General features: G+C 48.9%; 1 protein-coding gene across 1 annotated transcript in view; it reads left to right on the top strand.

Moving 5' to 3' along the window:
* Positions 1-2,950: 2,950 nt before the first annotated feature.
* CETP (cholesteryl ester transfer protein) overlaps positions 2,951-15,691 on the top strand; it is a 32,812-nt gene continuing 20,071 nt past the window's right edge. Inside the window, exons 1-4 of the mRNA XM_075008749.1 lie at positions 2,951-3,113; positions 5,426-5,540; positions 11,508-11,642; positions 14,113-14,183. Coding sequence (XP_074864850.1) covers positions 2,990-3,113; positions 5,426-5,540; positions 11,508-11,642; positions 14,113-14,183 — 445 coding nt within the window. The 5' untranslated portion in view covers positions 2,951-2,989. The remainder of the gene's footprint in view (positions 3,114-5,425; positions 5,541-11,507; positions 11,643-14,112; positions 14,184-15,691) is intronic.

Genomic DNA, 15,691 nt, shown 5'->3' with positions numbered 1-15,691 from the left:
ACGCAAAATGGATGTCTATATAAAGAAATTACACAAAGCTGTAACGTTCCAGCTTAACTCTAACACGCCTACTGGCTGAGCTAAACTATGCACATCTGTTCCCAGGCTAGTCTACCTCCGTAGGTGTCTCCAGCCCCACTGGAGGAATGAGTGGGTGATATGAGCTATCCACTTCTCCCTGGTGTGTGAGCACACAAAATGTTCCACGGCACAGCTCCAGTTCAGGGGGAGTCCACACCACTGGCCTGACATAGTAGGGCACAGCCTATGTCTGTGGCCATTGCATCACTGGACAGAGGGAGGCTGTCACCACAGAATCGTAGACCATTGGAATTGGAGGGGACCTCAAGAGGTCATCAAGTCCAGTCCCCTCCCCTCATGGCAGGACCAAGCACCTTCTATGTCATCCCTGCTAGATATTTATCGAACTTGTTTTTAAATATCTCCAGTGATGGAGATTCTACAGCCACCCTCAGCAATTTATTCCTGTATTTAATCACTTTGACAGGAGATTTTTACGTACAGTTACAATTAACACATCAGTCACGAGAGCGAGTACAGAGCAGCTGCATTGTTAGTTAGTGTGGGTGGTCCTCGCTGGCCAGTCCTTCCAGGAACCCAGCAAGGCTTTCCTTCTCGTCAAGCTCAGAGATGGCTGCAGGCGTTCATTTCCCTTTGCAGGTCGATGACCGCTGATCCCTCACCCAGGGCACTCCAGGCCATTCACTTTTTCAACTTGGGATATCTGAGCAGAAAAACAATGGGAGTAGATTCCCTTTGGGCCGTGGAGACAAAGGAATTCCCCAGAGGAAGTTCTGTCCTTTTTATACACTCCAGTAAGGAAAATCCTGGCCAAACAGATCAGGGTTCAAAGCTTAGCCCCAGAATTGTGCCAGCTCTGGAAGGGAACCAGCTTGGCTCACGAGCAGGCAGATTAAATTCTAATGCTGGTAAGAATTGGGGCAGAGCACCTTGCCTTACTCTGTGTCCTACCCAGCACAGGGTGGGGGGTGGGTGTGTGTGTGTGAGAGAGAGAGAGAGAGAGAGAGAGAAGGACATATTCCAGATGGACTCGAGTCCTTGGCTTTAGGAACTTAAATACGAAAATGTCTGATCTCAGTAACTTACCTCAAGTCTCTGCCCCAGTGGGTGGAACAGAGCTGAAGGTGCCTGCAGATCACCCCTCTCTGCAATTGCTGCCGTTCATCTGTTGTGCTGCTCCTCCCAACACTCATCCGTGGTTATCATCCTGGCTGCACAGATGGGAACGTGGAGCACGGAGGCATCGAGAGACGCACCCAAATCATCTTGAGAGTGATTGGCTGTGCTGGAGCTAGCCTAGGTGGCAGTGGCTTTTGAGACTCAGATTCACAGCTTTTGTTCAGTCTTGCAGAGAACACTGCCTGCCATGAATCATAGAATCCTAGGGCTGGAAGGGACCTCAGGAGGTCATTGAGTCCAGCCCCCTGCCTAAAGCAGGACCAACCCCAACTAAATCCTCCCAGCCAGGACTTTGTCAAGCTGAGCCTCAACAACCTCTAGGGATGGAGATCCCACCACCTCTGTAGGTAACACATTCAGTGCGTCACTACCCTCCTGGGGAAATAGTTTTTTCCTACTATCCAGCCTAGACCTCCTGCTGTAACATGACACTTGTTCTGTCATCTGTCACCACTGGGAACAACGCATCGCCATCCTCCTCAGAACCACCCTTCAGGAAGTTGAAGGGTGTTATCAAATCCCCCCTCACTCTTTTGTAGACAAAATAAGCCTAAATCCTTCAGCATTTCCTCCAAAGTGAAGAAGAACATAAACAGACGACTGCAGCAGAAGAGAAATCTTTGATGTGGAGATGGGAAGGGGCAGCAGGAACCAGAGACCATTTGAATCCTGTTGGAAAGGCGAAGCGTCACTTCTACCTGGGTTGGAGGTTATCTTCATTCTTCAGCTGTTGTAAAGTGCTGGGACATGCCTTTAGTCCAGTCACATGAGACTGCTCAGGCGCTGCCTGTAAGGTAGTACGATGCAACAGGCACAGACGGTACACTTGGTTTAAGGAGAAACGATTAGGAAGTCATGAGCAGAACTGCATCATAAAGCGACAAATTATCACTTGTGTCCACTGAGCTTGATGGGATTTTAAATCTATGTGACTACCCTCTTCCAGCTGTTGGCCCACACTGGCGTCCCTTTGTGGCTCTTTCCCTGTACATGTCACAGGAAGCATTCGTGCAGGGGCCTGAGAATCCAGAGCTTCCGTGCCTAATCCTGTCCCTTGCTGTGCAATGCTGAACAAGCAACTTGGCTGCTTTGTGCCTCAGTGTCCCCATCAGTAGAACAGGGATGGTAATACCTGATGGGACCTTTTGAGAAGTGCTGTGGGTGGAAGGTGCTACCTGAGGACAAAGCCAGTGTAACCACTCACAGGTGGTCTGGGACCTCTGGAGCTCAGCGCATGAGCCTCTAGAGTTTGGGCTAAATGCCAGCCAGCTGTCAGCTAAGACTGCAGAGGAGACTCCTCCTTTCTCTCCGTAAGTAGTCTAGGTGCCACTACATGGGCCAGGGAACCATACCTAGGGGTGTAGGTTACACCAGCTCATAATGGTAAAATAGGGATTCTCTCTCTTTTCGGGGAAAACTGTCAAGGGGTCATGGGCAAACCTCTAAATTGTCCCCCAAATGCTCATCCAGTCCGCTACATTCCCTGGGCATGATCCAGGTCTCATACCAGCGTAACTCCATTGGCTGCAGTGGTGTTATTCCAGATTTACAGCAGCCCTGGAGAAAGCCCTCTGTAAATCTGCTGTGGGCTGAAGGCAGAGCAGTGGCAAGGGTTAAGGATGCCGTCAGGAGGTTAGGAAATGTGGGCTGAACTGGATAAGAAAGGGAAGTGGCTCATGTCCTGTCCAGAGAAAGCTCAGTTTGGGATGGCAGAGCAGCTAGCAGAGCGTCAGGGATTCGGTCCATCCTGCTGAGCTCGGCTTAGAGAATGAGGGGGGTTTTCGTGGTCTTGCTAGTGCTTATCAGCACGTCGGCGGCTTGCACCTTTGAGGCAGCCACCTACAACCTCACGGGCATCGTCTGCAGAATGACAAAGCCAGCTGCATTAGTGCGTAAGTCTCTGCTTTGTTGGGCTCTATCCACCAGGGAGGGCAGGCAGGGGCCATAGCAGACACTGAATACTCCATCATTCGCTGCTCCTATATCCCCTTCTGGTTGTATTTCACAGAATCCTAGGGCTGGAAGGGACCTCAGGAGGTCCTTGGTTCCACCCCCCTGCGCAATGCAGGATCAACCCCAACTCAGTCATCCCGGGCAGGACTTTGTCAAGCTGGGACTTACAAACCTTTAGGGATGGAGATGCCACCACCTCTCTAGGTAACGCATTCCAGTGCTTCACCACCCTCGTGGGGAAATTGTTTTTCCTACTACCCAACCTAGACCTCTCCCACTGCAACTTGAGACCATCGCTCCTTGTTCTGTTCCATTTATAGGTTGGAATCAGCCTGTGGGACCATATTGTTATGTATCCCATTGCAATCAGACTTGCTGATCCCTCCAATGACCAGTTTATGCCCTAAAGCAATTAAGTTAATTTCCATTTTATATCTATATACACACCCCATTTTGTGGCCATTATAAATTTAGGTTTCATAGCTGCGACTGTTGCTAGGGGGTCATGAAATCACCCAACTTTTTTTCCAAAAAACACATTAAAGACAGTAATCAATGTGGGGCTGTGTGGTCTTGTGGTTAAAACAGTGGAATTAGGTGACCTGCATTTGATACCCAGTCTGTCGCACACCAGATGCAAATCATCTACTGTCTCAGTCCTTCACTGCAGGAAACAATGTTTGTCTGCTGCATTAGGATTATTTTTTATGTGTTTCAAGATCCTCAGTTGAAAGGCGCTTGTACAGGGTGAACCTCTCTCATCCGGCACCCTCAGGACTTGACCAGTGCCGGACGAGAGAATTTGCCACATCACAGGAGGTCCATATCGTCTAGCACGTGACCAGCACTTCCACTGTTTGCTGGGCTCCTTGAAGACATTCAGGGGTAAATTACAGCTAAATAACAGTACAGAACACTAAGCCAGGACTGGTGGCTGGAAACTTGGCCAGAGAACCCATGGCAAGGAGTTGTCCGGCTAACTAAAATCATGCCGGATTATGGATGTTGCCAAACGAGAGAGTTCCGGATTAGAGAAGGCTTGTAGTTAGCTTTAAACGAACCAACCAATAGTAATGAAGGAGACAGCAAGAATGATTCCATCTCTTCTCAGTTCCTTGTTCCATAATACAAGCCCAAGAGAACAGACAATGAAATTGATAGCTGGTATATTTAAAAAACACTAGGGGAACTACCAGAAACAAGCAGTTCTGTAGCACCTGGAAAGCTAACCAATTAACTTATTAGGTAATGAGCTTTTGTGGGTAAAACCCATTTCTTCATATTAGAGATTAAGGAAATAGAGCTTTATGCCATTTATATTCAGCCTGAGTGACACCTTGTGGCTAGAATTTGAAATGGGATGGATAATTGATTGGCTGTTGATGACATATTGTAGCTGGCCAGCCCAGGGTTCTGCGCCCCCCGCTCCCCCAGTAATTCATCTCATTCTTCAGGATGTGTTGGGATTAACTGCAGGAGTCAGGAAGACTTGTTTTTTCTCGTGTGCAGAGCTGCACATCTGACTAGGCCCAGGAGGCTATTTGTTTAGATCATTCCACTGAGGAAGGCTCAGATGCTGCTGTGGGATCACCACACATGATGGACCATCCACTGTGGAAACTTCTGACCTTTTGTATTGTCCCCTAGTGGTTGGGAACACCTCCTACCAAAGCCTGAGACCTCAGTAGTAAGATCCAGTGCTTGGAGCTCTGTTGGAATAAGTTGCTGAGGGAGGTTGTGGAATCTCCCTCGCTGGAGATATTTAAGAACAGATTAGATAGATGTCTATCAGGGATGGTGTAGATAGTGGTCTGTCCTGCTGTCGGGGCAGGGGACTGCACTCGATGGCCTCTCGAGGCCCCTTCCGGTCCTGGTGTTCTATGATTCTATGATTATGATTCTATGATCAGGTTTGTGCTGTATAGGGATGATCACTGCTCTCCCTAAACTCCCTGCACACGCTGGTCTTGGGGGTGACATCTGGGGTGGACACCCTGGGAGCAGTCTGAACTTCATCTTTTCCAGAGAATGGGTCAGATGTATGGAGATGCTGAACCTGCAGCTTCCCTTGGGCAACACACTTAAGCCAATGTTTTGCCATGAAGCTAATGGGAGCGTACCCCTGCATGGAGGGAAGGGAGGTGCCCAACTGTGCAGAGTTTAATGCTATTAAAAGGAGGTGCTAATCCTATTTTGACACTTAACTGACTTGTGCTTTATTCTCCTTCTTGTCCCCTTGTTCTGCTCACAGTGAACCAGCAAACAGCTCAGGTAATTCAAGCTGCATTCAGACATGCCACCTACCCTGATATCAGTGGGGAAAAATCCATGGTGTTTCTTGGCAAAGTGGCCTATGGCTTGACAAAGTAAGTATGCCTGCATGCTTCTTCTCCCTGCTGTTCTGTGACATGAAATAAGGTCCTGAATGTGCCTAGGAAGAAGGTTTGAACAGCAATTCAAATTTGCTCCATGTGAAATCACCAGTGCAAGAATGAGAACCCATTGTGCAGGCAATATTTGCTGATCAAAAGAGAGGCCATCTCCGTTGGCGACAGGCTGGGAACTGACTGGCTAAGCAGCAGTTCTGCAGAAAAGAACCTGGTGATTACAATGGAGGAGAGGCTAGAGATGAATCGACAGGGTGCCCGGGTAGCCAAGAAGGCTAACGGCGTACTGGGGTGCATGAGTAGGAGCATTGCCAGCGGAGCTAGGGAAGTGAATATTCCCCTTTATTTAGCACTGGTGAGGCTTCATCTGAAGTTCTGAGTCCAGCTCTGGGCCCCACATTACAGAAAAGAGGTGAACGCACTGGAGAGAGTCCAGTGGAGGGCAACAAAAATTATTAGAGGGCTGGAGCCATGTGACTTAGGAGGGATTTGGGTTTATGTAGTTTACAGAAGAAAAGAGTGTGGGAGGATTTGATAGCAGCCTTCAGCTACCTGAAGTGGGGCTCGAAAGAGGCTGTTCTCACTGGTGACAGATGACAGAACAAGAAGCAATGGTTTCATCTTGCAGGGGAGGAGGTCTAATTGGATATTAGGAAAAAACTGTTTCAGTGCGAGAGTGGCGAAGCTCTAGAATGGGTTACCTATGCAGGTGGTAGAAACTCCTTCCCTAGTGATCTTTAAGACAAAAAGTTGGTTGGAACTGGTCCTGCTTTCAGCAGGGGATTGGACTCAATGACCTTCTAAGGTCGCCTCCAAATCTATGATTCTATGATTTGGCCTGTGCTACATGGGTAAGTTACTCACAGCAGGTTACCTAACAGATTACAAACACTATTTGCGAGACTTTTCACCTACATCAGCGGAAGAGAGTGAAGCTAATGGGGGAAGGTGCTAAAAGATTTAAGTCACTGAAATCCATCTGGAAGGTGACCTAGAACTCATTCTAGATTGGCACGTGCATTATTTAAACAGCCGTCCAACTCCCACACAGGTCAGTGACTTGTCTACAGGTTACAACTGCTACGGAGAGTTTGAAAACAAATAGGTTTCAAAGCACCACCTTCGTCCCTGAACTCTAAGTCATGAGGTTCACATGATAATCTGCACTTCCCCAAAGAATGTTGCCCTGGGGCTTCTGATTTGGGCCCATCTCTAGTAATTCTCTACTGCCCTCTTTAATTCTGTCTGGAATATTATTCACCATTGGTAAGGCTGCATCTGAAGTATTGCATCCAGTTCTGGGCCCCTAAGGATGGAAACAATGTGGATGCATTGGAGAGGGTCCAGTGGAGGGCAACAAAATTATTAGGGGGCTGGAGCACATGACCTGTGAAGAGAGGCTGAGGGATTTGGGCTTATTTAGTTTGCAGAAGAGAAGAGTGAGGGGCAATTTGATAGCAGCCTTCAACTTCCTGAAGCGGGGCTCTAAAGAGGATGGAGAGAGGCTGTTCTCAGTGGTGTCAGATGGCAGAACAAGGAGCAATGGTCTGAAGTTGCAGAGGGAGAGGTGTAGGTTGGATATTAGGAAAAACTACTTCACCAGGAGGGTGGTGAAGCACTGGAATGTGTTGCCTAGAGAGGTGGTGGAATCTCCATCCCTAGAGGTTTTTAAGTCCCGGCTTGACAAAGCCCTGTCTGGGATAATTTAGTTTGGGTTGATCCTGCTTTGTGCAGGGGGCTGGACTTGATGACTCTTCCAGCCCTAGGATTCTATGATTCTTCTTTGAGTGATTGCTCTTGGGCATTCCAATTTGGGTATGCGTTGGCACGTGTCCAGTTGCAGGAAGCTTTTTGCCCTAGCCAGTAGCCATAGGGTTGGTGCAGTGCCCCCTGGAGTGGTGCCTGGGTGGTGACCAATATATGCACTGCCCAACCTGCTCCCCTGCTCAGTTCCTTCTCGCGGCGCTGTGGGTTGCTGGAGCTCCCTCTTTTCTCGTAGTTTGGCTGATAGCCATCACTTGTAAATTAGTTAGCAGTTATTAGTGTAAATAGTTGTAAATAGTTTAGATGGTTCTTATCGCTTATAAATAGTTTCACTTAGCTGTCAAAGAGCTGAGGTGGGACTTTAACACCTCAAGGTGCTTCGGCGCTAGGGGATGCCTGGCTCTGCAGGTTTCAAAACCTGCTCAAAATGTGGCAAACGGATGGCCAAGACTGACCCACACAAGACTTGTTTAAGGTGCCTCGGTGAAGCACACCTTTGTGAATGTTGCTCCATCTGTAAGGCCTTCAAACCCAGGACTCTAAAGGACAGAGTGCAATGTTTCAAAGTCCTACTGATGGAAGCGTCCTTGGGCCTGGACATCTCTCTCCCCTGTGGGAGCCTGGAGCAGTGCATCATCGGTGCAGAGCGAGCCGGTGCTGTCAGAAAGCTCCCGACATCAGGACCGGGTGTCGGCGCCTAGCGCTACAGGATGACACAGAAGTCAGTCACCGGTGCCTCACAAGAAAAAGAGGCATGAACGGGGCCACTCCCCAGAGATGGTAAAGAGCTGAGAACCCTCTAAGGCGTCTGCCAGAGCGCACCATGAGTTGGGTCATGAAGTGCGAGCATTGACGCCAGCAAGAGGCAGGAGCCTGCGCTCTCCGAGGCCACCCACAACGCCAGAGGCATTCATTGTGGTGAAGGTGCTGTTAACCCTACACTGGTGGCTGGACGCTCCGTTGGTCTGCATGGGAGTGCCCTTCAGCCCCCACAACCCTCCCTCTCTCAAGTCATGGACATCTCAGGCTTGGTCTGGGGGCACATCTGGGAGAGCGCCAGGCCCAGACCCTGTGGAGCAAGGAGGAGGCCCAGCTCCATATACATGTCCGAGAACTCAGGGTCATCAGGCTTGCCTGCAAGGTATTCCAGGGCAGTCTAAAGGCTCAGTGCATATCTGTGATCACAGACAACACCACGACAATGTACTAGGTAAACAAGCAAGGGGGCGCATGCATCTCTCCCCTGTGTCACGAGGCCCTCAGGCTTTGGGAGTTTCACATTCAACATCAAATTCTCCTGAAAGCTTATTACCTTCCGGGGGCCCACAACTCCCTGGCGGACTGTCTCAGCAGGTCTGTCGTGGACCACGAGTGGTCACTAAGCTTGGATGTGCTGTATTTAATTTTCCAGAAGTGGGGATGTTCCCCAGTAGACTTATCCACCTCCCATCTCAACGCAAAGTGTCGGATGTTCTGCTCGTACCAGCATCGGAGCTTGGGCCCCTGAGCAGATGCGTTCAGCATTCACTGATCAGGTCCCTCTGGAGCCACTCATCCACCAGACCCTACTCAAAATTTGGTCAGACTGGGCATCGGTCATCCTGGTGGCCCCAGCGTGGGCTCGGCAGCATTAGTACTTGACCCTCTTGGGACTGTCCATCTGCCACCCAATGGCACTCCCATTATGCCCTGACTTGATGACACAGGAGGAGGGGAGACTGCACCACCCTGATCTCCAAGCGCTACATCTCACAGCGTGGAAGCTCCATGGCCGAAAGCGGTGGAGCTCTCATGCTCGGTACCTGTGCAAGACATGGTGTTGGGCAGCAGGAAGCCCTCCACAAGGGCAGCATGTAGCCAAAGGGAAAAGATTCTCTACCTGGGCAGCTCAGAAGGGTTTGTCCTCGGTACAAACTCCAATACCAATTATTCTGGACTACTCTTGAGCCAGGAGGGATTATCACTGTCCTCTATCAAGATGCACTTAGTGGCTATCTCAGCCTTTCACCCTGGGCCAGGTCTATCATCGGTCTTTTCAGAAGGTTTATGAAGGGCCTAGAAAGGGTCCACACCGCAGGTGCGACCCACCTCTGCCAGTGCGGGGCCTTATCTGGTATTGTCAAAACTCATGGTGGCCCCCTTTTGAACCTCTTCCTTCCTGCCCCTTCTTATTTCTCAGTTACAAAACATCATTCTTGGTGGCCATTGCCTCGGCCAGGAGGGTGTTAGAACTAAGGGTTGTGACGGTGGACCTGCTCTACACCCGTGTTCCACAATGATAAGGTCAGGTTGAGACCCATCCGGCGTTCCTGCCGAAGGTGGTCTCCCCCTTTCATGTCAACCAGGACATTGCCCTACCGGTGTTTTATCCAAAACCTCATGTGTCCCCAAGGGAGCAGAGTTTACATACTTTGGATGTTTGAAGGGCACTGACCTATGTGAACACGACCAGACCTTTCAGAAAGCCCCAGCAGCTGTTTGTTGCAGTGGCAGACAGGATGAAGGGTCTTCCGGTCTCCTCCCAGAGGATCTCCTCCTGGCTGGTGGCCTGTATTAAAGAATGTTAAAAGCTGGCAGGGGTTCCCCCCACCGCATAGTCACAGCTCACTCAACCAGAGCACAAGCTTCCTCAACAGCATATTTGGCCAGGGTTCCTATCCAGGACATCTGTAAGGCAGCCACCTGGTCCCCAGTTCATACGTTTACAGTGCATTACGCTTTGACGCAGCACGCACAAGAAGAACGTGGTGGGCAGGGGTGTCCTGCATTCCTTCCAGGGCTCTGACCCCGCCGCCTAGGCACTGGCTTGCATTCACCCAACTTGGAATGCACATGAGCAATCACTCGAAGAAGAAGACAACAGTTTACCTGTTCCATAACTGTTGTTCTTCGAGATGTGTTGCTCGCGTCCGTTCCAAAACCCGCCCGCCTTCCCCTCTGTCGGAGTAGCCGGTAAGGAGGAACTGAGCCGGGGGTGGGTCGGGCTGTGCATGTATTGGTCGCCATGTAGAAGCCACTCCAGGGGGTGCCACACGGACCTCATGGGTACTGGATAGAGCAAAAAACTTCTGGCGACTGAGCTTGTGCCAGCGCACACCCAACTTGGAATGGACATGAGCAACACATCTTGAAGAACACCGGTTACAGAACAGGTAACTGTCTTTTCTATGTCCCCTGCTGTTTGGATTGTCACAGGGTTCCTCACCACGTTATGGCCCTGGTGTCTGCACTCTGTCAAGCAGTTTCCACAGAGGGAGCAATGTTTGTAGCGCTGCATCCATGGGTGGGTTTCTTGCAGGCGGGGAGGGGGGTGGATCCTGCAATCTCTGTATCTTCAAGCCTGGGCCTCAGAAGGTTCCACTGCAAAACAAGCAAGCTGCAAAAACCAACCAACCAAATAAAATCCACCCACTGCAGCAAGGCTTAGGCCATGACTCTGGCTCGTGCTGCAGGGCTGAAAAAACCACCACGTAGACATTCCAGTTCGAGGTGGAGGTGGAGCTCTGAAAACTCACAGCGATCTCAGGCTGTGCGGCACTATGTCCAATAGCCCAAGCCTGAGGCAGTTGATCTGGGCACTGAGATGCACTGCTGAGGCGGGTGGGTGTTTCTCCTGTGTAGATCAAACTGATTTCAATGCCCCACTTGTGTTAGTCAACTATGTATCAGGCTTATTTTATTGATGATTATTTTTATTTAAACCTTTGTACTACAACTGGAGGAGCATAGGTCATCTGTAAATGTCTGTCAGGCTTATCAACTTATAAATGTGGCCCAGCCACCACCAGAGGGTGCCAAAGGACCTCCTCTAGGCCACAGTTTCACAGTTCAGGGGTGGTTAAAGCAACCCATGCCTACCAGTGAATTTTTCAATGTGTAACCATTCTGGGACGAAAAATGCTGGTTTTTATGTTGTTAACTCATTGATCATTCATACACTCAAGCAAAAGCAACTGTAAATGCAAAATTATATTATCATTTATTACTAAAAAGAGAAGCATTACAATGAAACAGCTCTTTGTAGAATGTCTCCTAGAAATTGTGTCGCAGGGAAGGTAGAATTAAGGGCAATTACAAGACTAGCAATGCAATAATAACAGAGAGGGGTAGCCAAAGGAGAAGGAGGCATGTTCGGGCCGTGCTGGGCATTCTGTATCTATCCTCTCTTTTCACTTTCTTCAGCATTCAGATCAATGACTTGTCCATAGAAAACAGCGATGTGGATTTTAAGGAAGACGACGCCATAGACATTGAGGTTCAAAATGTGACGGCATCCTTCAAAGGGACCCTGAGTTATGGCTACACCGGTGCTTGGTTGTAAGTACGTAGGAAATAGCGACTGCCAGATTGGATCTTACCCATCCTGTCTCTGCCATAAGTAAGAAACCCACTGTGGAAAGAAGGTGGAGTAATCTGCACCCTTCCCCACAAATGGGGGTCTCTAATAGTCCATGCTCGGCTTAAGTGCTAAAGTTCAGAGTTTAATTTTTCTTCCAACCCAGTTGTTATTTATCATTATTAATTAGATAATGCTGGACATGCAGGTAACTGTCCCATCCCTCCTGGAATTTTGCTAAGTTTTAGCCCCCGACAGCTTCATGTAACAGTGAGTTCCACGGTCTAATTTGTGTTTGTGTGCAAAAATAATTCTTTCTGTTGGGTTTGAAGGTTGCTTCTTTGATTTCATTGATTTTTGTATTAAGAGGCAAAAAGAACAAAAAAGCCCAATCCTCCTGCTCTGTCCCACTTGCTGGGATACAGAGGTTTATCCTGCCCCCTTTATTTGTCTCTCCTCTAAAGTAAACACTCCCAGACTGTTCCTAAAGCAGTCTCAAACAACCTGTATCCATCTTATCCTAGTTGACAAGGAGAATGAGCAGGAGGGGAAGTAAGAGGGAGGTGAGCAAGGTGGGACCAGGTCTGAGCTCGGAATAGCATGTCGGTGTGTTACTTCTACTCTTGGTATCGTATCAACTAGCAATTCACAGTGCAAAGAAACCTGGGGAGAGGATACTACACAGGAAACGCATACTGCTTTAAACAAATAGTTGTAATTTTCTGATCTCTCTATTCATGGCTAATAAAGACAGAATTGGAGCAAATCCTACATAAGTCCCCTTACTGTCTTCAGTGTGTTCAGAAGGTGCCTGTCCCTATTAGGCTTAATCTACACTATGGAGGCAGATCAACGTGCTCAGGGTCAATCTTCTGGGGTTTGATTTCACGCATGCACAAAATTGAACTCTCGGGAGTCAAAGTCAACCCCTGGGCTTCTCGCAAGAGGTGAGGCGTAAGGAAGATCAAAGGGTGAAAGTCTCCCATCGACCTTCCCCCGGTAAGACAGACAAGTTAGCCGAGCGTAGATACATCGATTTTAGCTATGCAGTTGGCATGGCTAAAAATGCATATCTGTGGTCAACCTCCATGTCTTGTATAGACATAGCCTTAGGCTCAACGTGCCAGCACTGGCCTTTTATATCTGTGGACTTGTCTCCACTATAGGGTGAACCAATGCTGTAGTGATCAATCCACTGGTGGTTGATTTAGTGAGTCTAGTAAAGACCCACTAAGTTGACTGTTACTCGCTCTCCTGTTGACTCCAATACTCCAACAGAATGAGGCTAAGTCTACATTACCTGGAAGATCGACCTGGTCAGGGTCAATCTTCTGGGGTTTGATTTCGTGCACCTGGTATGGACACACAAAATCAATCTATCGGGGCCAGCAGTTGACCCCTGTACTCCTTGCTATTGCAAGAAGTAAGGGACGTCGATGGGAGAAACTCTCCTGTCGACCTTCCTCAGTGAGGACAGCCGAGTAAGTCGATTGCAAGTAAGTTGATACTAGCTATGCAATTGCAATTGACTTACCTGCCTTGCAATTAGGAAGGGGAGTCAACAGCAGAGTTTTTCTGTTAACCCAGCGCTGTGTGGACCTCGCAGTAAGTAGATGGAAGCTGTGCTGATTTGAGTTAGGCTACAGACATAAATCACATAGCTTGAGGTATACCTACACTACCAAGTTTTGTTGCCAAAAATTGTCTTCTGGTGATGAAACTGAGCATACACACGGCAATGCAGCTTCTGTTGGGAATAACACCCAGTAACAAAAAACTTCCACCCCTAAGAAAAACTTTTTTTTTTCTTTTCCCCTCCCTTTATTGTTGACAAAGAGCGAATACAGACTCAGCTCTTGATTTCATCCACAGAACTGGTGTCCACCAGTATCCCACAATGCCTGCCCCAGTGGCTCTGCACGGTGTTTTGCAGGCAGGTGCTCCTCCTTGTTCAAAGCTGCACAACAGCTGCATGTGTTTCTCAGTCTGGGGAGCAAAGAAAGAGCAAATCGTCGGACTGCTCCTGTTCTGCCCGGCGCTAGGAGCGTAGCCCAGGCAGACAGGCTGCTGTGCTGCTTTGACATCCCTCGGCACAGATTGCTCACAGAGCTACTCGCAGACCAGCTTCCCGGCAGCTGAGAGAGCTGTGGGAGAACTCAGAGGGAATCCCAAGTCTGCTTTCCCACAATATAGCACTGTGGGCTCCATACCAACAGTGCATTGCTTGCACTGTCCATGATGGTGCCCCTAGTGCAGACATGTTTTGTCAACCAAGGGAACAATTGTGAACACCCTCTGGTGACTTTTGTTTTGTCAGCTTTTGGGTGTCGAGATGAGTTTTGTCAACACAACGTCGTAGTGTAGCCGTAAACTTAGATCACCCATGCCTTGAAGTGCAGCTCTGCCCTGGGACTGCGAAGTTGCTGAGTGTTTTCCATTCTGCTGTTACAGGGTGAAACTCAGCCACTCCCTCGATTTTGAAATCGAATCCTCAATTGATCTGCGGATCAACACCAAACTGAGTAAGTTGCAGCGCAGCCTGGATGACCATGTCCTTAGCTTCTGCTGTATTAACTTCAGTAAGCCCCAGGCACTGTGTGTAGCCCCTCTTGCCAGGGCGTATGACTGGTTTTGCTACGAGAAGCCTATTATGGTCCTTTTATTGTTCATCTCTATTAAAACAGCATCTAGCAGCATCACCTGAGACCGAGGCCCCACTGGGCTGGTGCTTTACAGACAGGCAGTGAGAGACTGTCTCTGCATGTGTAGCTAACAACCGAAACAGGCAAGTTAGGCACAAGGTAGCAGAAGGGAATCCCATTCACAGAGGGGATCCAGGTCCAGAGAGATGAAAGGGACAGTTTCTCAGTGGGAGTAAATTGCTCCAACGGAGCTCCATAGAGGTACATCAGCACACAGCTGAGAAGCACACTGGATTTCCCAAGTCCCAGCCAGTGTTTCCTCCGCAGACCAGAACTCCTGTCTATTTCGCAGCCGAGGATTAATATACCTCTGGGAAGGTGGGGGTTTGATCCAGGAAACGGAGAAAGACTTGGAAAGAGCACCCACATTCTCAGCTGTTCTAGAGCCTGTTTGTGTGACCTCTAAACCATCAAGTGACTTATCCTATGGAATCAGATTGTCCCACACAGGGCTCTAGATTCCTTGCTGGCTCTGCGCCTGCTCTCCACCAGGCCATAGGCTTTGGTTTACGACACCACTTCGCAGCTCTGTAGAGCCTCAAGTGCAATAATACCCGGTGTGGCATAGCATTAAGGCTAATTTAAGGTCTAGAAAAGCAAGGCAGAGCAAGGCACGGGGAACTTGAAGAAGGTATCACAGCTAGTCAGAACAAAGCTAGAACCCGGATGTTCTTGGTGAAGCTGCTTGCTTGGTGTCTCTCGCATTAGATGAATTACAGAAGCCTTTTGCATGCCGCTGTTCATGAGCTAAGAACATCAGAACAGCCACACAGGGTCAGGCCGAAGGTCCATCCAGCCCAGTGTCCTGTCTTCTGACAGCGGCCAATGACTATGTCCCAGAGGGAGTGAACCGAACAGGTAGTCATTGAGCGATCCTTCCCCTGTCATCCATTTCCAACCTCTGGCAAACAGAGGCAGGGACACCATCCCTACCCATCCTGGCTAACAGCCATTGACAGACCTAACTGCCATGAATGGATCTGGCTCTTTTTTGAACCCTGTTAAAGTCCTGGGCTTCACAACCTCCTTTGACAAGGAGTTCCAAAGGCCAACCATGCATTGAGTGCAGAAAGCTTCCTTTTGTTGATTGATGGATCTCCAGTCCAAACAATGCAGGGAAAAATAGCACTACATTTTTCCTTTTGTTAGTTTTAAAGCAGCTGCCCATTAATTCCATTGGGTGATCCCAAGTTCTTATATTATGGGAACAAGTAAATAACTTGGTCTTATTCACTTTTTTCGCACGAGTCATGATTTTATAGACCGCTGTCATATCCCCACTTCGTCTCCTCTTCTAAGCTGAAAAGTCCCAGTCTGTTTAATCTCTC

This window comes from Carettochelys insculpta, chromosome 14 (assembly GCF_033958435.1).
Source record: "Carettochelys insculpta isolate YL-2023 chromosome 14, ASM3395843v1, whole genome shotgun sequence".
Classification (NCBI taxonomy): Eukaryota; Metazoa; Chordata; order Testudines; family Carettochelyidae; genus Carettochelys; species Carettochelys insculpta.
This window is presented reverse-complemented; position numbering and strand designations above follow the sequence as displayed.